Source organism: Toxorhynchites rutilus, chromosome 2 (assembly GCF_029784135.1).
Source record: "Toxorhynchites rutilus septentrionalis strain SRP chromosome 2, ASM2978413v1, whole genome shotgun sequence".
NCBI lineage: Eukaryota > Metazoa > Arthropoda > Insecta > Diptera > Culicidae > Toxorhynchites > Toxorhynchites rutilus.
In genome coordinates, this window is record NC_073745.1 from 244,982,801 (window position 1) to 245,007,028 (window position 24,228).

Genomic DNA, 24,228 nt, shown 5'->3' on the forward strand with positions numbered 1-24,228 from the left:
TCAGTGCTTCTGATCAATGTTGGCATAGCTTTCTCCGTGTGGGTGCTTGCCGTGTCCTTCGCGCTGAACATGAGCCTGGAATCCAGCCTTATGGTCCGAGGTATAATCAACAACACGATGGGTTCCATCGGCTTCGTCCAGAGTGTACTGTCCCTTCACGGCATGCCCATCGCGAGATTCCCACTGGCTCTTGTGGTCCTTGGTATGTCCATCCTTAACACCGTACTCGAATTTATACTTAGGATCGGTGTGATGATCGTCAACGGCAGCAACGATGACGGCCAAACAGGCAACGAGAACGAAGACCTATAATACTATATTTGATAAATGTGTAATGAGAAAAAGATTTCAATACGAACTTTGAACATCATGATTTTTGAAAAAATGTCTTTTCTGTTTGATCGCAGAAGTTAAACTGATAATGTCGGAGAATTACCGCGAAATATTTATATTCATGCTCCATATGCAGTGACCTTTCATTTGTTTTTAGACTTGCCGTACGCGATGGTCAAATGTGAGCGTTCGTTTTTCGCCTATATGCACGAAACAATTTTGCATTTCTTACCCACTTCCAAGTGATTGATATTTGAATAACGAAAACCATTCATAGGTACCGTGTTGCTAATTATGAACTAAGCGTGTGATATGCAGTAAATTCGATTCCTCCCACCGGGAGGAAGCACAAATCAAAACGAAGATGTTGAATCTCGTTTTGCATTTTCGAAGTGTATAAATATTCTGTTGCACCTCGGATCATCACCAGTTCAGCTCTTGCCAGCCAACAGTACCAATCAATTTATCAAAATGCTTAAGGTTTGCATGATCTTAGTTTTCGAAGAATAAATTTACATTTTCTTATCAACAGCTAATTGCTCTGATTGCTTGCTTGGCCGTCATCGTTGCCGCCGTTGACGATCATCACACCGATCCCAAGTACAAATTCGAATATGGTGTTAAGGATGGACACACCAAGGATCACAAGAGCCAGTGGGAATCTCGCGATGGGCATGCTGTGAAGGGACAGTACACTCTGGATGAAGCCGATGGAACCCATCGTGTCGTTGACTACACCTCGGACCATAAGGCCGGATTCCAGGCTCATGTCCAGCGTGAAGGACACGGAAAGCACCCACACGGAGAGAGCTATGCTAACATTGACCAGAAGCATTGAGAAGATTGTTAAACATTGTTTGCATTGTAAATAAAAAATAGCGCAAGTTATTTACTGTTTCAATCATTATAAGAAAATTAAGACAAAATATCGAATGACAAACAAGAAATATGCTACACAAGCGGAAGAGAGACAAATTTGTATGATCGGTTATTTCGGATCGGATCGGATATTATTTTCGAAGAACTTGAAACAATTTCGATGACTATTAATTCGTTTTCATCCATAGTAATAATGGACTTATCGCAATATTCTAGTCTAGAAATATTTCCCCTCATATTTCTGTAGTTTAGGCATTCAAGAATCTACCCTAGAAAAGACTTATCGTAAATCCTATTATTTACCGAGTTAGAGCCATTTTAGTGATGCGGAATCTAACCTGTTACGACCATAACAATGAAATTCAAACGAGAAACTATTTTTTTTTTCAAACTAGCGTACACGATATCTCAAGTTCTACTTAACCGATTTATGTCGCATTTATATGAATACAATCTGTATGCATGTTTCTATCGCATAAACCTTTTTTTTCTATTTGAAAAAACGGCCGCCATTTTGTCAAAGAACATGTTTTTGACTGTTTCGAGGTCAATGCGATAGCGACATCTTTACTAATTCAGAATTTGTTCGATTTCGGCTGGATCGTGTATCGTGTACGCCATGGCACAACTTCTTTTAACCCCCTCACTTCATTTGCTTGTAACTATTCTAATTATGTATCAACCGCTCAGTTGTTTGACATAAGGCTATGTCTTTGATTTCTATATATAGGGGGTAACTCTACGAAAAATGTAACGATTCATTAAGAGTTTTCAAACGCATATTACTCAAAATCGTTATTGCGACATATGTTGTGTAGTATACCATTAGACAGGAAATTTAACCAGCTATTTTTTGGCTCGAAACGCGACCAGAAAATATAGTAGAACAACGTTCAACAATTTGACGATTAAAATGGGTATGTTTTTCAATTGCAATAATCACTCGATTTCCTCCATGCCGCAACAAGCAATCTTTTTGTCTACATTCGGGCATTAGTTCACAATGTTAATCAATGAGTATTATGAATTATTTTCCATTTGCCGGTAATAGGCATTTGTCAGTTGTTGCATTGTGTGTTCTCCAATCAATTCATGCTCAATTTACGTTTTAATCGTGTAGGTCTTGCTACTAACAATGTATGCAATGTTGGTCCAGGATATCATGATATCGGGAATGTTGTTTGGTAATATACGAATACAAATAAAGAATTTGACTGGCTGCTGATTTAGAGGCTCGAAAGGGTATACTCACGCATATCAGATTGTGACAGCTTGAGTAGTCGCGATCTTAATATATGTATATCTTCCTTAAAGGCCACTTCACTTCCTCGAATGCACATATCCATTTTCCTTTCCCTTTTTTATACATAAGCAGAACTTAGCACCCAATGAGATCAGTTCACTAAAGCAGCTACAAGAACATCCCAAGAGAGCACTAATGGCTATATGATACTTAATACACATCACCTGGATATAAAGTTATTGCAACCGCCCATAAACATTTTTTTCCGGACAACGTGGCAACGAAGGGGAAATGCTATTTTTATCTATAACTAGCTGACCCGGCAAACTTCATCCCGCCCAAAATTTATTTTTCGTTATAACATTCACGTTTTTTCCTAAGCGCACGTTCATAGGTCCAATCGCAGAACTGTTCATTGATTGATTTTCTAATCTACCCTTTCAAATTCCTTTTACTATAAAATTCCTTTTACTATAAAATTCCTAGTACTTCAACCAAAACTCGTCGTTATAATATCAGATTATTTTCAGACACAATTCTCGTTCAATATTTTTCAACCACTTGCAAATAACATGTTTCTCCGTAGCATGGAATAAATGTTTGATACAGAAAATATGATAGAACAAGAACAACCCTAAATTGGACAATTCCTTTCTCGAGTTTTGCTCTTATCAACACATTCGGTGATCCATTTTTATTTATATAGATAGAAGAAGATATAGGAATGCGTTTTATCACATTAAAAAACTATGGATGGGTTATATCTATGATATAACCGCAAGGTTGACGTAGGACTGCCGTTGGCTCAGTAACCTTTTGTGTTTTTTCAATTAGAAATGATCACACCTCGGATGTTCCTCATTGGGTACGATATCGCCGCTGCGGAGGAGCTATCTTTTGTATGTATGTATTGATTAAACTATTTATTAAACTAGTAAATAAATGAAACAATTTACTAATCATACTAATCATGCCTAATCATCAAACGGTATGTGTAGAAGTTCAGTGAGCTAGTGACATGAAGGTATATGTAGTCTTGAATAACCGAGCCAAAGTGTTGCATTTGTACCCGCTTTTGAAGACCGTGTTAGCAAAATGAATTCCGGAGTGTAAAAATGTATGGGGGTATAAAAGTACTGACGAGATCTGCAATGCTGATTTTCTCAATTCATTGGTTTCGGAATCGGTGTTGGGAAAACACATTCAGGTTTGCAAAAATGCAAGCGAGTACTTAGTCGTAGCTTGCATCTCATTTGCAATGCAAATTTCCCCACGCTCCATGGTTTTGAAATCTGTGTTAGGGAAACATTCCGATTTGCAGGAATACAAGCGAGTACAAAAGCACCCGCTGCTTGTATATATTTTGCAATGCCGATTTCCCTTGGCTCCATGATTCAGAAGTCTGTGTTAGGGAAGCATTCCGATTTGCAAAAGCGCAAACAAGTACATAAGTACCCGCTGATTGCATCTCATTTGCAATGCCAATTTCCCCAGGTTCCATGGTTTTCAAGTCTGTGTTAGGGAAACATCCATTCATTCCAGCGATGGTACCTCAATCGTTACGCAATCATAACTGAGTGGATTTCCGAGCAACACTCGCTTTTATACCGATTGGTGTGATTTCAATAGCCTGTTTTGAAAGCAATCTTAAGGCTATTGAAACAAGTTTTTGGATCAAATAGTAACAAGCATAGAACGCATAGACATTTTATCTTTCGAATGAAGTGTTAATCATACCATTTCGTTCAGTTGTTTAGGAGTAATAGCTCCGCTCGAAATCTCGTTCTCCGGCGTAACACTTTCGTTTTCGAAACTTTGAACTTACACCCCAGTATAAAAATGAAAGACGTAGTCCTATGTCGAAAAAAATTTCAATTGTCATGTTTGGTTGTAATTATTTTTACGGGACCCCTCTCCATTTCAGAGGAGGAAGGGGTGCCATACCAACATAGAAACATTTATCATATTCAAAAACCTTCACATGCCATATTCGGCTCCATTTGCTTGAATAGTTTTCGAGTTATGCAGAAATTTGTGTTTCATTTGTATGGTAGCCCCCCTTAAAGAGGTAGAGTGTCCAACCACCGTAAAAACATTTATTGCACCCTAAATCCTCCATATGCCAAATTTCGTTTCATTTGCTTGATTAATTCTCGAGTAATGCAGAAATTTGTTTTTCATTTGTATGGCAGCCCCCCCTTTGAGAGAGGGGTGGAGTGTCTCACCACCGTAAAAACATGTATTGCACCCCAAAGCCTCCATATGCCTTATTTGGTTTCATTTGCTTGATTAATTCTCGAGTAATGCAGAAATTTGTGTTTCATTTGTATGGCAGCCCCCCCTTAGAGAGGGGGGAGGGGTCTCGAACTATCATAAGAACCTTCCCCGACCCCAAAAACCCCTACATACCAATTTTCATGTCGATCTGTTCAGTAGTTTCCGAGTCCATAAGAATCAGACAGACAGAAAGACAGAAAGACAGAAAGACAGAAAGACAGAAAGACAGAAAGACAGAAAGACAGAAAGACAGAAAGACAGAAAGACAGAAAGACAGCAAGACAGAAAGACAGAAAGACAGAAAGACAGAAAGACAGAAAGACAGAAAGACAGAAAGACAGAAAGACAGAAAGACAGAAAGACAGAAAGACAGAAAGACAGAAAGACAGAAAGACAGAAAGACAGAAAGACAGAAAGACAGAAAGACAGAAAGACAGAAAGACAGAAAGACAGCAAGACAGAAAGACAGAAAGACAGCAAGACAGAAAGACAGAAAGACAGAAAGACAGAAAGACAGAAAGACAGAAAGACAGAAAGACAGAAAGACAGAAAGACAGAAAGACAGAAAGACAGAAAGACAGAAAGACAGAAAGACAGAAAGACAGAAAGACAGAAAGACAGAAAGACAGAAAGACAGAAAGACAGAAAGACAGAAAGACAGAAAGACAGAAAGACAGAAAGACAGAAAGACAGAAAGACAGAAAGACAGAAAGACAGAAAGACAGAAAGACAGAAAGACAGAAAGACAGAAAGACAGAAAGACAGAAAGACAGAAAGACAGAAAGACAGAAAGACAGAAAGACAGAAAGACAGAAAGACAGAAAGACAGAAAGACAGAAAGACAGAAAGACAGAAAGACAGAAAGACAGAAAGACAGAAAGACAGAAAGACAGAAAGACAGAAAGACAGAAAGACAGAAAGACAGAAAGACAGAAAGACAGAAAGACAGAAAGACAGAAAGACAGAAAGACAGAAAGACAGAAAGACAGAAAGACAGAAAGACAGAAAGACAGAAAGACAGAAAGACAGAAAGACAGAAAGACAGAAAGACAGAAAGGCAGAAAGACAGAAAGGCAGAAAGACAGAAAGACAGAAAGACAGAAAGACAGAAAGACAGAAAGACAGAAAGACAGAAAGACAGAAAGACAGAAAGACAGAAAGACAGAAAGACAGAAAGACAGAAAGACAGAAAGACAGAAAGACAGAAAGACAGAAAGACAGAAAGACAGAAAGACAGAAAGACAGAAAGACAGAAAGACAGAAAGACAGAAAGACAGAAAGACAGAAAGACAGAAAGACAGAAAGACAGAAAGACAGAAAGACAGAAAGACAGAAAGACAGAAAGACAGAAAGACAGAAAGACAGAAAGACAGAAAGACAGAAAGACAGAAAGACAGAAAGACAGAAAGACAGAAAGAGAGAAAGAGAGAAAGAGAGAAAGACAGAAAGACAGAAAGACAGAAAGACAGAAAGACAGAAAGACAGAAAGACAGAAAGACAGAAAGACAGAAAGACAGAAAGACAGAAAGACAGAAAGACAGAAAGACAGAAAGACAGAAAGACAGAAAGACAGAAAGACAGAAAGACAGAAAGACAGAAAGACAGAAAGACAGAAAGACAGAAAGACAGAAAGACAGAAAGACAGAAAGACAGAAAGACAGAAAGACAGAAAGACAGAAAGACAGAAAGACAGAAAGACAGAAAGACAGAAAGACAGAAAGACAGAAAGACAGAAAGACAGAAAGACAGAAAGACAGAAAGACAGAAAGACAGAAAGACAGAAAGACAGAAAGACAGAAAGACAGAAAGACAGAAAGACAGAAAGACAGAAAGACAGAAAGACAGAAAGACAGAAAGACAGAAAGACAGAAAGACAGAAAGACAGAAAGACAGAAAGACAGAAAGACAGAAAGACAGAAAGACAGAAAGACAGAAAGACAGAAAGACAGAAAGACAGAAAGACAGAAAGACAGAAAGACAGAAAGACAGAAAGACAGAAAGACAGAAAGACAGAAAGACAGAAAGACAGAAAGACAGAAAGACAGAAAGACAGAAAGACAGAAAGACAGAAAGACAGAAAGACAGAAAGACAGAAAGACAGAAAGACAGAAAGACAGAAAGACAGAAAGACAGAAAGACAGAAAGACAGAAAGACAGAAAGACAGAAAGACAGAAAGACAGAAAGACAGAAAGACAGAAAGACAGAAAGACAGAAAGACAGAAAGACAGAAAGACAGAAAGACAGAAAGACAGAAAGACAGAAAGACAGAAAGACAGCAAGACAGAAAGACAGAAAGACAAAAAGACAGAAAGACAGAAAGACAGAAAGACAGAAAGTCAGATAGACAGATAGACAGATAGACAGAAAGACAGAAAAACAGAAAGACAGACAGACATCACTCCATTTTTAAACGGTTTTATTTAGCTTGCCCTGTAATCTGTTTATATGTGTGTATGTTTGTAACTTTGTAACGTGTTTGCCTGTAGCGTTGACCCACATTAATAGAACTTTGACCCCCTTTCTGTTGACCGATTGATCTGAAATTTGGAACACAACTTTATCTCTGCAGTCATTATAAAACTGCGTATTTTATGATCTTGAAAATTCAAGATGGCGGCCGCTACAAAATGGCGGATCCCATATTTTCTCAAAACCTCATCGATATGGGTTTTCTAAAACCCCATCAATATAGGTATCAAATGAAAGTGCTTGACTAGTAGAACATAGTTATTTATGGAAAATGCAAATCCAAGATGGCTGTTATTTATGAAAAATACAAATCCAAGATGGCTGCCACTACAAAATGGCGAACTGTATATTTTCTCAAAACCTTATTAATATGGGTATCAAATGAAAGGGTTTGGCTAGAAGAACACGGTTATTTATGAAAAATTCAAATCCAAGATGGCTGCCACTACAAAATGATGGACTACATATTATGTCAAGCCCCCGTTAATATGGGTATCAAATGAAAGGGCTTGACTAGTAGAACACAGTAATTTATGAAAATGCAAATCCAAGATCGCTGCCACTACCAAATGGCGGGCTACATATTTTCTCAAAACTCTATTACTATGGGTATCGAATGAGAGGGCTTGACTAGTAGAACACAGTAATTTACGAAAAATGCAAATCCAAGATGGCTGCCACTACAAAATGGTGGACTACATATTATGTCGAAACCCCTTTAAAAAGGGTATCAAAAGGAAAGGGCTTGTCTGTAGAACACAGTTATTTATGAAAATGCAAATCCAAGATGGCTGCCACTACCAAATGGCGGGCTACATATTTTCTCAAATCCCAATTAATATGGGTATTGTCGCCGCACGGATCATGCCTTTAGAGCGTGATTCATGGCGAGAACGATAGAGCGGATGCTTAGATCGCGCTCTATCCTAAATACACAGAATAGCTTGCGCAGTGGCTTTATCGTAACTAATGAGGTTTTTCCGAAGTGCGATTATTGCTAGCTGAAAACCTAAATATCATAAAACTCCTCCGGCCAGCGATAACCCGCCGGGAAGGAGAACAAAACAAAAATAAGCAAAACGACGTAATGTGTTTACGATCAGAGCCTATCTCCGATCGTAAATACCGAAGGACGGGAGAAATCACAAAAAGAGAGCACTATGGGTGCTATAAACGGAGCCTATCTCCGAGCTAGGACAATAAGTAATAAAACGGAGAGGAAAAGATAACACGCCTGCGAGCGTGTTAATAATCATCCCTCGTTCGCCCGTCTGGCTTAGAATAAATAATTGTAATTTTCTCTCTCTTATGCTACGCCCTTCTGGGGTAGATAAGAAGGCAATGTCTGTATATAAGAGAAAACTTGAACAGAATAAACGCACTCTCAACTGGACACTCTCAACCATACCACGGACGTAGGAGCGTCGTGGCGAAGTACCGAACCCCTCTTTTTTTTGTCATAAACGTATCACAACCCTGGACATCGCCCGAGCATCCTGGACACCATCGGGAGCACCCTGGACATCATCGCCGGCAGATCCCAGCGCAACAAGCGCTGGTAAGTATTGAACACCCCTCCTCCAAAGATCCGAAATTCCAACCACCCTTCCTCTCCCTTTTCCTTCCCTTGGCTCCGCCCGGCCAAACTCCCAAGTGACGCGGTACTACCGGATCGCACCAGTAGGCGCATACTCGTTATGCGCTCTACGTGATCTGGCCTACCACATAGCGTCCAGTAAAGGGCTTTCCCTTCGTGTCATCAGCACGATCTCGAACTGCAGCCACATTTGGTGGCTCCAGAGAGGATCTTTCCTCCAGCGTAATCAGCACGATACCCTGCAGCCACATTTGGTGGCTCCAGAGAGGAGTCTTTTCCTAAAGACACTGTACGAACTCACAACACGCTCGGTTGAGTTGAGAATCCTGTTAAATTGATTTGCGCCCGTCGTTGAACGGAGAGGTTCGGTCTTGTAAAGACGAACAAGGTGAGGTTGTCTGTGGACATCACCATTTAGCCAAGAGGCAAATTGCGCATTTCAAGAAACAGAAATTAGGTCCTGAAAGACGGACAAATTAGGCCGTAGAAATCGGCATCTTGTTGAAACAAGTCCAGCTTTATAAACAGACCGATCGCCAGTCAGGCATAGTTGGACGAAGGCAACCAGGCGCCTCGTCAACATCAACTGTAATCCGGTCACGAGGGCCGGAAGACGAATATTGTGCAACGTTTGAAATCAGCGTAGGCAACTAGGCGCCACGCTTGGTTTAAGACAAGGCGAAGGCAACCAGGCGCCTCGCCACTTGCGCATTATAACACAGTTTAAACATCGAGTGACGGCAACCAGGCTCCTCACTCAGGAATAATGATATCAAGCTTTACGAGATCATCACGCCCGTGCTGTGATGCATGTGGCAAGAAAATTGAACTAGACAATCTGGTCCAATGCAGACAGTGCAAAAGGAATTATCATCATTCCTGTGTAGGACATACACCCACTGAAGAGGAAACCTATTTAGTATGCTCGCTTTGTTCCCCTACCAAAACAAACGAAAGTGAGGGAAAGGCACAGGCACCTGCAGCGTCTCATCCCTCAACTAATTCGAGGGAACAAAAACAGATAGAGGAGCTGACGAATCTAGTTACACAACTAGCTGAGATGCATGTTAGCGAACGCAACAACATAACCACATTAAAAAAGGAAATAGTAACAATGCAGGCATCACTCAACGCTTTAGTCGTGGGCGCAACGACAATAGCAACACAGCGACAAACAGAATTACCATGCTCTCCGGCGCAAGCGCAGTCAACTGAACCCCTAATCAATATCTCCGGGCAACAACGTGACCGAGCAACGATTCAAACACCACTACCAATGAGATCCGGTCCATCAATTGGCTGGGAGCAGAGTGCAATGATGCCAGCTCCACAGCATGGAGATTTTACGATTCTAATGAAGAGGCAAGCTTTGACTCCCTTGCCAAAATTCAGCGGGTCGCCCAAAGATTGGGCTAAATTCAAAAGGATCTACGAAGTCAGCACGAGAGAATGTGCGTTTTCCAATCATGAAAATCTCTCCAGACTTGAAGCTGCCCTTGAAGGACGCGCAGCTAGAAGCGTGCAGCAACTATTTATAAACTCGGAAAATGTTCCGAGTATAATAGAGAGACTAGAGGAAAATTTCGGAAACCCTAAATTCATATATGAGGAACTACTGCACGATCTACAGAAGCTTAAAAGAGAAAGTAGATCAATAATAATCGAAATGTCAGATGCTTTAGAAAATATGGTGGCAAACATGACGATCATAAATCAAAGAGGTTACCTACTAGATGCGAGGTTAATAGAAGACCTAGTTAAGAGACTACCTTACAACCTGCAAATAGAATGGACACGCCATAGAATGATGACTGGTGATGCCCCATCTTTAGAAGAAATGAGTAACTGGCTGAAACCTCACGCCAAAATAATGAGGAATATGGCTTCTCCTCTACCTTCTACAGTTAGAAGCCAGATACACGTCCATCAAGAAATGCCACGCATGAAGTGTCCGGTTTGCTCGAATATACATAAAATCTTCGATTGCACGGAATTTAAGAAATCAAACATCCAGAAGAGATGTCGATTGGCAGTACAATGTAAAATATGTTTCGGATGTCTAGGCACCGGACATATGGTTAAAGATTGCAGACGATCTAGGAGGTGCGGCTTGAGTGGATGTAACAAGCACCACCACAGAATGTTACACTCGAATCCAGACATGAAACCAACACCTCGTAATACGTCCGCTACAGTTCCGCTTGAAGCCAACTGCAATATTCACAAGTCCTCAGCAAACGAGATATACTACCAGGTGATTCCAGTAACACTTCAACACGGAAGGCATTCAGTCGATACATATGCCTTCCTAGACACAGGGTCTTCCCTGACATTGCTAGATGAGGAAATGGCAAACTCCTTGGACCTATACGGCAGAGAAGAACCACTACAATTAAAATGGACACAGGACGTGTCTCGAAACGAGCTGAACAGTAGAAAAGTACAAGTTCGCATTCAGGGGTCGTCCAGAAGGTCGTACCGACTTGACGGTGTAAGAACCATTAAAAACTTACAACTTCCGACTCAGACAATGAACTACAAAGCAATGGCTACAAAATATCCGCATTTGGAAAACCTTCCGATCGAAAGCTACGAGCTTGCAAGGCCAACAATTCTCATAGGGCTGAATCAAAGCCATTTGCTTACCGCCATGGAAACAAGAAGGGGAAGTGACAATGACCCAATAGCAGTCCGAAGTAAGCTTGGATGGTTTATTTTCGGTAATGTCAGATCAATTTATCAAAACGATCATGAACTATTGCAACACGATAAAGAACTACGAGATATGATGGCTGCGCACTTCTCAATCGATGAATTTAGCATCAGACAACCAATAAGAGTCAACGACAACCCCTTGCCCTTAGAACCGGTCAACAAGTATACCACCGCGAGTTCTAACAACGTAATGCTGATAACCTCGACCGAAGATAAATCAAAAAAATCAACGCGAAAAAAAAGACGTAGAAATAAGACTACAACAAAAGGCATTTCTAAATCTTGGTTCAACATCTCACGTATATTGAAAATAATGATGTTGTTCGTAATGTCGTTCACGTTGATCAACGCTATATCCATAAAACCCGTTGACAAAGACGGTCTAATGTTCGACCACGAAGGAACGTGCTTATTACATAGAGGCATATGGCAAACGAATATACAAACCAACGTAGTGCCCGATGAAGACATTGAAGTAATTAACTCGATACGGAATAATGTGACAGTAGCGATGAAAGACATGGAGTTTGTCATCGAAGACTCTCTCCTAGAGCAAATTGCAACATCTGTTGAACGTTTATGCGATGATGCGATTGATGAGATCAAGCAGACAACGAGAACTAAACGAAGCAAAGGGTTCTTCGGTTTTTTGGCGGACTTAATATTTGGTAGCGACGATATGGAAAACGAGCTACAGGCAATGAGGGTTCATGAAGACGAAAAAATTCACCAAATATCGGAGTCAATGGTAAAAATGAATACCAAGGCGTCCAAAATGGGAGAACAGCTTAACGAGAGATACTATAAATTGTACAAAGACATGACTCAATTAAAACAATTATATTCTGCGGATAAGGTTCAAAGGTTACGAACAACGATGTTAGAAACCACGATATTGGCACGAGAAGTTATCGATGGAACGTTGAATAGATATAGGAAAGTTCGAACGTTTCCTTTGTCCGTCGACGAACTAGCCCAAACCAGAAAAAACATTTCACAAGCGTTGCCAACTGGTTACATTGTCCTGGATCACCCATCAGCCGTAAAATACAACACGCGTGTAGTCAACGGCTCCCTCATAATTACCATGACGAGTGTTGTCATCAACAAAGTTGAGTTCGAGGTATTTAAGATAATACCGATCCCACGGGCTGAGAATGGCTCAATTATTGTAACAGAACATGATCGCATCGCGGTAGGCCACAACCAAGACTTCTTCTACCCATCGATCGAACTAACAAAACTGAATGATACGCATTTAATTACGGTTCAACCAGAACTGAGTAAGGAAGTGGATTGCGTAGCGGCTGTCATACTGCATATCGCAAGTACCCGCAAATGTGCAACAAAACTGTTAACCACGCCTTATGCTATGATGGAGACACTGTCCACTCCTAATACCGTTTTATACTATGCATCCGATACAAAGGCAATAGTTATACATTGCGACAACGTGGTAATGTCACCACCTTATGAGGCAGCAGTAGTAACTCTCCAGCCAGATTGCCGTATACAATCCAACAACAAAACGATACATGCAAGTTTAAATGGCATGAACAAGAAGATTGCAACATACTTCAAATCTAAATACCAGGTGGCCGATCACCTATTGGACGAATTCAATGACACCGTAAAAGATGTGGTGGAGCCGAAGCCCGATAATCCCTACGATAACAACGCTATGATAACCGTGTACAACAGTTTGGATCCCTTCCATCCGAAATCGAAGTATCTTTGAAGGAACGCCGCCCTTTTCGTAAGCATACTAATGATTATAATCGGGATCATTTATCTACGTTGCTGCAGACGAAGATGCTGCACCAGATCCAGAGCCACAGCAGGACCCGATGTCCATATCCGAATGGACAACCTATTGAACCGGCAACAATTAGAAGACACAGCGCTTTAAAACCAAGCATTGGAGGGACGTTCAATGAAGCAAGGCGGCATGCCGAAGAATTGAAGAGAAAAAGTGATTTAAAACTCTGTTAGACCATAAGTACACAAAATGTAAAATAGAAGAAAATAATTGAATATGAAATAATTGTAGTCAAAATGAGGAATCTGACAATGAATAAGAAATATAAGCAACAAAGGGTTGCATAAACTGACGAGAAGATATGTCGTCTAATGTAATAGTAAAAAAAAATATAATTTGTTCAGTGAAAGAAGCAATTAGGCGCCGTTGTATGGCTATTAAAGTACATAAAGTTGAAGACTCTTCTATGGATAGAAGAAGTATTGAATTTGAAAATTGAATACTCCTGCGAGAGTAAAATGAAGTGTAACACAAAGCTAAAATGAATAGGATTTGCATTGTAAATGAATCTGAAGGCAAAGTGGCTAATAAATTGTAACGAAGCAAAGAATGAATTTATAACACACCATGTATGAAGAATAAACGGAAGTCATCCGCTCATAGCAAACGAATTGCATTGTATAACTTCAGGTTAGGAAATTGAATGTAAGAAAAACATAATATTGAAAAGAGAATATAAGATGAAACAATTGCGAATTATACAGTAATAAAAGATACAGCATCAGAAGCATAGAAGAAAAAATTATTAGAAACAGATGCGGCGTAGCTCAATTGGTAAATCTGCCTTACGCGATTTACGAGGGCCGGTATGTCGCCGCACGGATCATGCCTTTAGAGCGTGATTCATGGCGAGAACGATAGAGCGGATGCTTAGATCGCGCTCTATCCTAAATACACAGAATAGCTTGCGCAGTGGCTTTATCGTAACTAATGAGGTTTTTCCGAAGTGCGATTATTGCTAGCTGAAAACCTAAATATCATAAAACTCCTCCGGCCAGCGATAACCCGCCGGGAAGGAGAACAAAACAAAAATAAGCAAAACGACGTAATGTGTTTACGATCAGAGCCTATCTCCGATCGTAAATACCGAAGGACGGGAGAAATCACAAAAAGAGAGCACTATGGGTGCTATAAACGGAGCCTATCTCCGAGCTAGGACAATAAGTAATAAAACGGAGAGGAAAAGATAACACGCCTGCGAGCGTGTTAATAATCATCCCTCGTTCGCCCGTCTGGCTTAGAATAAATAATTGTAATTTTCTCTCTCTTATGCTACGCCCTTCTGGGGTAGATAAGAAGGCAATGTCTGTATATAAGAGAAAACTTGAACAGAATAAACGCACTCTCAACTGGACACTCTCAACCATACCACGGACGTAGGAGCGTCGTGGCGAAGTACCGAACCCCTCTTTTTTTTGTCATAAACGTATCACAACCCTGGACATCGCCCGAGCATCCTGGACACCATCGGGAGCACCCTGGACATCATCGCCGGCAGATCCCAGCGCAACAAGCGCTGGTAAGTATTGAACACCCCTCCTCCAAAGATCCGAAATTCCAACCACCCTTCCTCTCCCTTTTCCTTCCCTTGGCTCCGCCCGGCCAAACTCCCAAGTGACGCGGTACTACCGGATCGCACCAGTAGGCGCATACTCGTTATGCGCTCTACGTGATCTGGCCTACCACATAGCGTCCAGTAAAGGGCTTTCCCTTCGTGTCATCAGCACGATCTCGAACTGCAGCCACATTTGGTGGCTCCAGAGAGGATCTTTCCTCCAGCGTAATCAGCACGATACCCTGCAGCCACAGGTATTAAATGAAAGGGCTTGAATAGGAGATCACAGCATATCATGAAAAATTCAAATCTAAGATGGCCGCAATCATAAAATGACAAATTACTTTATTAAACTGTTTTATTTAGCTTGAACTGTTTGTATATATGTTTGTATGTCTGTAGGGTTGTTCCAAATTAATAGAAATTTGACCAATAAGAACTGACCGAATTGCATTCGCTATCCAACTCTTGATGAGTAAAGTTCAGTGTCGGTAATGTGCGTTGCCACTTTTGCTATTGTGCTATTGGTACGAGTGTATCGTGTACGAGTGAAGGTCATTGCTGTCCGCGACCTGACCTTTTGTGAAGTGGAACGAAGGAACAAAGGAAGCAGCGCTCTTGCAGCGAGCCGGATTGCGGCTGTTGAACTGATTCGACATAACGGGATCGACATCGCGTGACTGTCGCAAACGGGATTCATCATCACGTGGCTCCGTAAGCTATTCTTGCGCTATTGTGTTGTCTCCGTAGCGCGTAGCCTCTGTCTCTCCCTGATTAGGGCAGTAGAGTGCATTATTGGAACAACTTTTATATTAAGGTACACATATTTATTATTAATATTACTATTCAATTATTTGTTCATTGTTCAATATTATTATCATAATTTTTTTTTGCTATTTTTTTTTGAGATTATTGTTAAAATCAATAATAAATTAGAAATAAGACAGAAATTTTTGTAAAATGGAGAATAGTGGAGGATCTCCAAAGATGGAGATCTCCGATAATGAATCTTATACAAGATCTGGTAAAAAACATAAACGAGTCCCTCATAAGGAAGATAATTCTTCTGGGGACGAATCCGCTCATCCTACCAAGCCCCCCACTAAGAAAATTGCAAGCCTCCCTTCTCAACCCACTGTTACTTCCACTCCCCCTCTCCCATCATCGATTTCGCTTCCCCCTTCTGATGCTTCCGATCCAACCCAATCCTCGTCCTCATCCTCATCCTCGTCCTCGTCCTCGTCTTCCCCCTCTGTTGTCTTCGCTCCACGTGTCAGAGTTTATCCAGAAGATGCACCTGGAACTGGCCCGTGGGTTGTTTTCCTCCGGCCAAAACCGAAAGGAAAAAACCTTAACGTGATTCAGATCATGAAAGATCTGGCCAGATACACTTCTGTATCTGAAATTCGCAGGGTTAGACCGAACAAATTGCGAGTTGTCGTGAATGACCGGCGACTCTTCGTGCCAAAGCCCATGACTTGCAACAAATGCAAGTCAGTTGGTCACACTTCGGATTATTGTGCCAACAAGGAGCGCTGTGCCACTTGCGGAGAGAAACATGAGGGGAAATCCTGCAGTGCGACTGAGCATAAATGTCCATATTGCGGGGGATCCCCACACGAGCTCTCAGTTTGTGAAACTTACAAGAGTCGCTGGGAGAAACAGAAGCGCTCTTTAAAGGAACGCTCGAAGCGCACATTTGCGGAAATTTTAAAGGGCGCTTCGCCATTGACCCAACAACAAGAACAACCAATCTCAACACACAATACCTTTTCCACGTTGCCAGTTGATGAAATGGAAGCGGACACAGCTAGCGGGGGCACATCGTTTATTTTCAAAGGGAATCCCCGGCGCAAAAATGTGACCACTCCCAAAGTTCAAGAACAAGTCCCCCCGGTGATACCCCCAGTTAGCTTGCCTAAAAAATCGAGTGCAGCGGACAAGCAAAATCAGGTTCCTCCTGGCTTCCGTGGGAATATTTCATCTTCGAACGACCCAGCACTCGAGGGGACATCAAAAACCCCAACTGTCCCTATTTTTCCGTCCAGTTCAACTTCCCAATCGGGATTTATAAAGTTGTCTGACCTTTTGGATCAAATCTTCAAGTGTTTTAATGTTTCCGACTCCATCAGAACCATTGTCATCTCAATGCTTCCAGTATTAAAGACAATTTTGCAACAATTGATGCAAACATGGCCCCTCCTTGCAATGATTATCTCTCTTGATGTCTAATTCAAATAGAGAGGTCGGAGATATCACTGTTTTACAGTGGAATTGTCGTAGTCTTATCCCTAAATTGGATACATTCAAATTTTTAATTCATAACTTCAATTGTGATGTTTTTGCTCTGTCCGAAACATGGCTTTCTTCACGAGATGATATCTCTTTCCACGATTTTAATATTATACGCTTGGACCGTGATGATAGATACGGAGGGGTGCTTTTGGGGATCAATAAGTGCCACTCATTTTTTAGAATTGACCTTCCACCTATTGGAGGGATCGAAGCTGTTGCTTGTCATGCAAACATCAGAGGCAAAGACCTCTGTATTGTCAGCTTGTATTGGCCTCCGAGAGCTGCGGTTAGCCGCAAGCAACTTGTTGACATGTGCTCACTCCTTCCTGAGCCACGATTGATCTTGGGTGATTTCAACTCTCACGAAACTGCCCCTGGGGAACAGTACGACGACAATCGTTCATTGTTGATATATGACCTTTGTAACAGCTTCAATATGACCGTTTTGAACATTGGGGAAACAACACGTGTACCTAAACCTCCTGCTAACCCAAGTGCTCTTGACCTCTCGCTTTGCTCGAATTCACTATCGTTAGATTGCAAGTGGAATGTAATCCAGAACCCCAACGGTAGTGATCACTTGCCAATCAAAATTTCCATCACCATTGGGTCGAATTCTTCTGAATCTATAAACATGGCATATGACCTCACAAGACACATTGACTGGAAAAAATATGCGGACGCGATTGCTCTAGCCATCAATTCCAAAGATGGTTTACCTCCATTGGAGGAGTATAACTTCCTTCCTCGTTTGATCTATGACAGCGCGGTTCGCGCTCAAACGAAACCCATCCCAGGTTCCACTATTCGTCGAAGGCCTCCCAATCTATGGTGGGATAGCCAGTGTTCCAAGCTTTATGTAGAAAAATCGAATGCATTTAAAGCTTTTCGGAAACGTGGAACCCCTGAAAATTTTCAAACGTATTTAGCCCTTGAAGATCAATTTAAAAACTTAATCAAAGGGAAAAAAACGTGCTTATTGGCGAAATTTCGTGGGAGGTTTGTCACGAGAAACGTCAATGAAAAAATTATGGAAAGTGGCTCGAAACATGAGAAATCGCTCTTCAACGAATGAAAGCGAAGAATATTCACATCGATGGATTTTTAATTTTGCACGGAAGGTTTGTCCTGATTCCGCTCCTGTGCAAAAAATTGTTCGAGATATACCACAAGGTAGGTGCGATCTTGATTCCGAGTTTTCGAAAGTAGAATTCTCTCTTGCTCTGCTTTCATGTAACAATTCTGCTCCGAGACCGGATAGAATTAAGTTCAACTTGCTGAAAAACCACCCTGATGTGGCGAAACATCGCTTGTTGAATTTATTCAATCGGTTTCTGGAGAATAATATTGTTCCAGATGATTGGAGACAAGTACGAGTTATAGCTATTCAAAAACCCGGAAAACCCGCGTCCGACTTCAATTCGTACCGCCCAATAGCAATGCTGTCTTGTATACGGAAATCGTTGGAGAAAATGATCTTGTTTCGCCTTGATCGATGGGTTGAAACGAATGGCCTACTCTCAGATACACAATATGGGTTCCGCAGGGGCAAGGGGACGAATGATTGTCTTGCGTTGCTTTCTTCAGAAATTCAAATGGCTTACGCCGAAAAAAAACAAATGGCTTCAGTATTCTTGGACATAAAGGGGGCCTTCGATTCTGTTTCAATAGAGGTTTTGTCGGACAAATTACACTTTCGGGGTCTGCCGCCTCTATTGAATAATATGTTATATAACTTGCTTTGTGAGAAACATTTGAACTTTTCTCACGGAGATTCGGCAGTAAGTCGGGTCTCTTACATGGGACTCCCCCAGGGCTCATGTTTAAGCCCCCTTTTGTACAACTTCTACGTAAGCGACATTGACAATTGCCTTACACAAAATTGCAGCCTAAGACAACTTGCAGATGATGGAGTGGTGTCTGTCGTAGGATCAAACGAATCCGACCTGCAAGGACCCTTACAAGATACTTTGAACAATTTTTCAACCTGGGCCATTGGGCTAGGGATCGAATTCTCCACGGAGAAAACAGAGATGGTGGTTTTTTCTAGGAAGCATAGACCAGCAAAACCAAAGCTTCAACTTTTGGGTAAACCGATCACTCATGCTATGTCATTCAAGTATCTTGGGGTCTGGTTCGACTCCAAATGTACTTGGGGGGCCCATATTAGGTATCTGAGTAAAAAATGCCAACAAAGAATAAACTTTCTCCGTACAATTACCGGCACCTGGTGGGGAGCCCACCCAAAAGATCTTATAATGTTGTATCGAACAACTATTCTCTCAGTGATGGAGTATGGCAGTTTCTGTTTTCAATCAGCTGCCAAAACACACCTCATTAAACTCGAGCGAATTCAGTATCTTTGTCTCCGTATCGCGTTGGGATGTATGCCCTCAACGCATACCATGAGTCTCGAGGTTTTGGCAGGCCTACTCCCACTAATAGATCGCTTCAATTTATTATCTCTTCGGTTCCTCATCCGGTGTAAGGTTATGAACCCATTGGTGATCGGAAATTTTGAGCAGCTGATCGAGCTAAATTTTCACTCCGGATTCATGAGTTCATATCATGAATTCATCTCCATGCAGGTTGATCCTTCTTCGTATATTCCCAACCGTGTTTGTTTCCCTGACTACATCAATTCCTCTGTGCATTTTGATCTGTCCATGAAGCAAGATATCCATGGATATTCAGATTACCAACGATCGAGGATCGCTCCAACGATCTTCGATGAAAAGTATGGGGGTATCAATTGTGATAATATGTACTTTACTGATGGGTCCACTATAAACGAGTTCACAGGATTTGGAGTGTTCAACGAATTTTTTAGCACCTCACACAGTCTTCAGAATCCTTGCTCAGTGTATATTGCTGAATTGGCAGCAATTCATTGGGCGCTGGACAGCGTCGCCTCACGACCTGTTGAACACTATTACATTGTAACGGATAGTCTTAGCTCTGTCGAAGCTATCCGTTCAGTGAGGCCGGAAAAGCACTCGCCGTACTTCCTTGAGAGAATACGAGAAATTTTGAGTGCTTTATCCAGACGCTGTTATGTCATTACCTTTGTCTGGGTCCCTTCACATTGCTCCATTCCGGGTAATGAGAGGGCTGACTCATTAGCAAAGGTAGGTGCAATTGAAGGCGATATTTATCAGCGTCAAATCGCCTTCAATGAATTTTATTCTTTAGTCCGCAAAAATACCATCGCTAACTGGCAACGCAAGTGGAATGAAGATGAATTGGGCCGGTGGTTTCACTCGATTATCCCTAAGGTTAGCCGTGGTTCAAAAGTCTAGACTTGAGTCGAGACTTTATTCGCACCTTCTCCCGACTCATGTCCAATCACTGTTCGTTAGATGCACTACTCTTTCGTTTCAATCTTGCCAGCAGCAATCTCTGCGTTTGTGGCCAAGGTTATCACGACATCGAGCACATTGTTTGGTCGTGCGAGGTGTATCTGGTCGCCAGATCGAATTTAGAAAACTCCCTTCGGGCCCGAGGAAGACAGCCCAATGTGCCGGTGAGAGATGTGTTGGCTCGGTTAGACCTTGATTACATGTCCCATATATATGTTTTCCTTAAAGCTATAGATCTTCGTGTGTGATTGTCCCTACATCCTTATACCCTTCTTTTCTTCCTTTGCGGGTAATTCGTCCCCTTGCTATAAATAGTAGAATAAGTTGAAATGTAAATACACTATAGATATACGAATAGATTTATGAAATGAGTGTTCATCAACATTGTTACAATTTCCTTATATCCCATCCTTCTCCTAAAAATATGTCACCCTCCTAAACTCGAGTACACTGCGAGTAATCGGTTTTCCACCTTACTAACCATAGATGTAAGAAAATTGTTTATATATATAGTTTCAAAATTATATTTAAGAATTCGGCTCCTTTAAACTTAAGTAACTGAGCCTGTAAAAAAACGAATTGATAAAAAAAAACTGATCGAATTTATAAAACACCTTTATCTCTGCTGTCATTATAAAACTGCTTATCTTGAAAAATCCAATTTGGCCGCCGCTACAAAATAGCTGATTCCATATAATCACAAAAAAAGGATGAATGAGATAGGTGTATCAAACAAACGAATTTGACTTGGAGAACACTCTATGTATTTTCTGCAATCAACATCGGTATGAAATGAGATTATTTGACTGATAGAATACAGTACAATGGTTTTATTGTAGAGAAATATTCTAATGAAACAGATAATGTACTAAAAACTAGTAAATAAAATAAGTAAAAAAAAACTTTTTAAGTTAAACGGTTTAATTGTGATTAAACATTATAATGTACTAAAAGCTAGAAAATAATTAGACAAGTAGCAGTTAGCAGTTATCACACCTCTCCTTCATTAGTCTAGGGCATTGATAAGACTAAAATAAAATCGTGGGGCACGTTGGATTTCCATTATCCACAATTAGCGACTTCATCATACGTCAGACGATTTTATTTTACGTTACGAGTGAACATTATTTGTTTGCCTTATATTCCAGAAACTCTAAAAGATAGAAAGCGGACGTCTTCGACGAAAGTTCATATTGAAATATGAACTCAGATCTAATAATTTTGTCGAATACATTACATCGCTATATTGACTTTTACAAAATTAGGATTAGGTGTAATTTTTTCAAAGAAAAAATGAAAAAGTTTTTCTTAGAAAAACTGTTTTCCCTGTAATAGCTTTCCGATGTATGGACGACTTGTTTGAAATTATAAGGGCTATTCATATATTTTTTATGAGAATTTTAGAAAAATATGTTTTTGAGAAAAATGAATTTAAATTTTAAACAAAATTTTCTCTGCAATTTTTTTTTAGAAAAGAAAGTCTTTTTTTTTATTGAATGTTTCAAGTATGCAAAGTTGCCCATGTCTTCACACCCACAACGTTTCACTGCTATCTGAGATGGTGCTGCCAACGGCCAGTCGAGTTGGCATGGAATTAGTCACTAACAAAAACAACTCATGAATACTGATTATTTCATCTTTATTTGAATGAAACCTCTCGCAATTGAAATTTAATGCTTCTGATCGATGTTGGCGTAGCTCTCTCCGTGTGGATGCTTTCCATGTCCTTCACGCTGAACATGAGCCTGGAATCCAGCCTTGTGGTCCGAGGTGTAATCAACGACACGGTGGGTTCCATCAGCCTCATCCAGAGTGTACTGTCCCTTCACTTCATGTCCATCCCGAGATTCCCACTGGCTCTTGTGATCCTTGGTGTGTCCATCCTTGACTCCATATTCAAACTTATATTTAGGATCGGTGTGGTGATCATCGATGGCGGCAACGATGACGGCCAAACAGGCAACCAGAGCTACGATCTGTGGAGTAGATGATAATGCAATTAACAATGCGAATAAACTTTTTTCGTTTTCAATTTACGAACTTTGAACATTTTGATTCAACTGTTGTATAGCTCAGCTGGAATGTTGATACAAAACTGATGTCGTTATAGAACTGCAATCTGATATTTATACACCTTCACATGCGCATTGGTACATAGTGGCATGCACATGAATGAATGAATAATTCGATCGACAAAAAATCTATCCGGATAAAACAAAATGTAAGAAAATTCACGTGTGGGTTAAAGGGTACTCTTTGGTTTCACGGTCACTTCATCAGCTGATCGCAGCACTGTTTACGGTGAAAGGTTATTCGTCCAAATTTAACTCAAACGCTGCAATCGCCTCTACGGAGCGTTGTTGTTGGGAATCAATCCATAGAGGCTAGTAAACTATTAGGGGGGAAAGTACCCTTAATTCCCACTGTTATCGTTTTTAACCATGCATATACATTATGCACTAGATATCTATTGTAGATTACTTTTCGTGCACAAAAATATAACTAAATGTCGAATGGGTGCATTTTTGGACTATTAGGTACTTGTGTGTATAAATATTTCGAAACTGGTCGTATCATCATCAGTCTCAACTCAGCAGTTAAATTGAATGAATCGTCCTACTAGCAACAAAATGTTCAAGGTAAGTATAAACAATTCCAGGGAGCAAGAAAGGTTACAATTTCGTTTTATTAGATCATCGCTTTGGTTGCCTGCTTGGCTGTCATCGTCGCTGCCATCGATGATCACCACACCGATCCCAAATATAAGTTTGAATATGGAGTCAAGGATGGACACACCAAGGATCACAAGAGCCAGTGGGAATCTCGCGATGGACATGACGTGAAGGGACAATACACTCTGGATGAAGCCGATGGAACTCACCGTGTTGTTGATTATACCTCGGACCACAAGGCTGGATTCCAGGCTCATGTTCAGCGCGAGGGACATGGAAAGCATCCACACGGAGAAAGCTACGCCAACATCGATCAGAAGCATTGAATTGTGTAAAGTCTTGGAAATAAAAAGTCAACTTTTCAACACATCATTCAGCACTTTTAATAATACAGAAAAAACATAATATAATATAATAAACTTGATGACATCTCAAATCGGACGATCCTTTCCTCAAGTTTTGCGCTTATAACTATGCTTGATTAGTTTTCGATTTATATAGAAATTTGTGTTTCATTTGTATGGTAGCCCTTCTTAGAGAGCGGGAGGAGTGACGAATCCAAATAAACCATATAAACGTTTTGTGCCCCTAAAACCTCAACATACCATAATTTGGCTCTGTTTGCTTGATTAGTTCTCTAGTTATGCAGCCTATCCTTAGAGAGGAGGGAGGAGTGTCAAAACAATGTTTTTTTAACTAACCCGAGGTTGAATCCAGTGAAAATCGACTATTTTTCAAATATTGATGCCTGACGTTATTTGTAAGTAATTTCTGTGTGAATGAATGATGATAAATTCAAAAAATAAGAATCATTCATATTTAGTTCTTTAGTATGTTCTACGTAATTTATGAATACACAGACATGATAAAAGTCAATTTTGTTAATTTTGCAACTAGGGGTCGTTCAAATATATTTTTTACTATTTTAGACTTAGACCTCTTCCCTACATAACATCTAACAATTGATCATTTGCATAAAAATGTTTAGACTTATTTGGATTTATTTCTAAACCA

General features: G+C 40.6%; 4 protein-coding genes and 2 pseudogenes across 4 annotated transcripts; 4 read left to right on the forward strand and 2 right to left on the reverse strand.

Moving 5' to 3' along the window:
• On the reverse strand, nucleotides 1-392 carry LOC129771923 (cuticle protein 19-like). Its single transcript, XM_055776071.1, has 2 exons — nucleotides 360-392; nucleotides 1-306 (listed from the first exon to the last, which is right to left on the reverse strand). Exons 1-2 carry the CDS (start codon nucleotides 369-371, stop codon nucleotides 1-3), a joined length of 318 nt encoding a protein of 105 aa, XP_055632046.1. The 5' UTR covers nucleotides 372-392.
• Nucleotides 393-772: 380 nt separating this feature from the next.
• On the forward strand, nucleotides 773-1,206 carry LOC129770720 (cuticle protein 19-like). Its single transcript, XM_055773715.1, has 2 exons — nucleotides 773-813; nucleotides 866-1,206. Exons 1-2 carry the CDS (start codon nucleotides 805-807, stop codon nucleotides 1,169-1,171), a joined length of 315 nt encoding a protein of 104 aa, XP_055629690.1. The 5' UTR covers nucleotides 773-804; the 3' UTR covers nucleotides 1,172-1,206.
• A 6,936-nt stretch (nucleotides 1,207-8,142) lies between these two features.
• Nucleotides 8,143-8,271, forward strand: LOC129772147 (U4 spliceosomal RNA; annotated as a pseudogene).
• A 5,963-nt stretch (nucleotides 8,272-14,234) lies between these two features.
• Nucleotides 14,235-14,363, forward strand: LOC129772148 (U4 spliceosomal RNA; annotated as a pseudogene).
• Nucleotides 14,364-22,201: 7,838 nt separating this feature from the next.
• On the reverse strand, nucleotides 22,202-22,631 carry LOC129770823 (cuticle protein 19-like). Its single transcript, XM_055773918.1, has 2 exons — nucleotides 22,584-22,631; nucleotides 22,202-22,518 (listed from the first exon to the last, which is right to left on the reverse strand). The coding sequence occupies exons 1-2, from the start codon at nucleotides 22,590-22,592 to the stop codon at nucleotides 22,213-22,215; spliced, it is 315 nt and encodes a 104-aa protein (XP_055629893.1). The 5' UTR covers nucleotides 22,593-22,631; the 3' UTR covers nucleotides 22,202-22,212.
• A 412-nt stretch (nucleotides 22,632-23,043) lies between these two features.
• On the forward strand, nucleotides 23,044-23,540 carry LOC129771386 (cuticle protein 19-like). The gene is made up of 2 exons (XM_055774972.1): nucleotides 23,044-23,181; nucleotides 23,235-23,540. The coding sequence occupies exons 1-2, from the start codon at nucleotides 23,149-23,151 to the stop codon at nucleotides 23,538-23,540; spliced, it is 339 nt and encodes a 112-aa protein (XP_055630947.1). The 5' UTR covers nucleotides 23,044-23,148.
• Nucleotides 23,541-24,228: the final 688 nt, after the last annotated feature.

Coding starts and splice junctions, on each gene's coding strand:
- LOC129771386 (XM_055774972.1), top strand. CDS start 23,149: ATGAATCGTCCTACTAGCAACAAAATGTTCAAG. Junction 23,182..23,234: donor CTAGCAACAAAATGTTCAAG/GTAAGTATAAAC, acceptor TCGTTTTATTAG/ATCATCGCTTTGGTTGCCTG.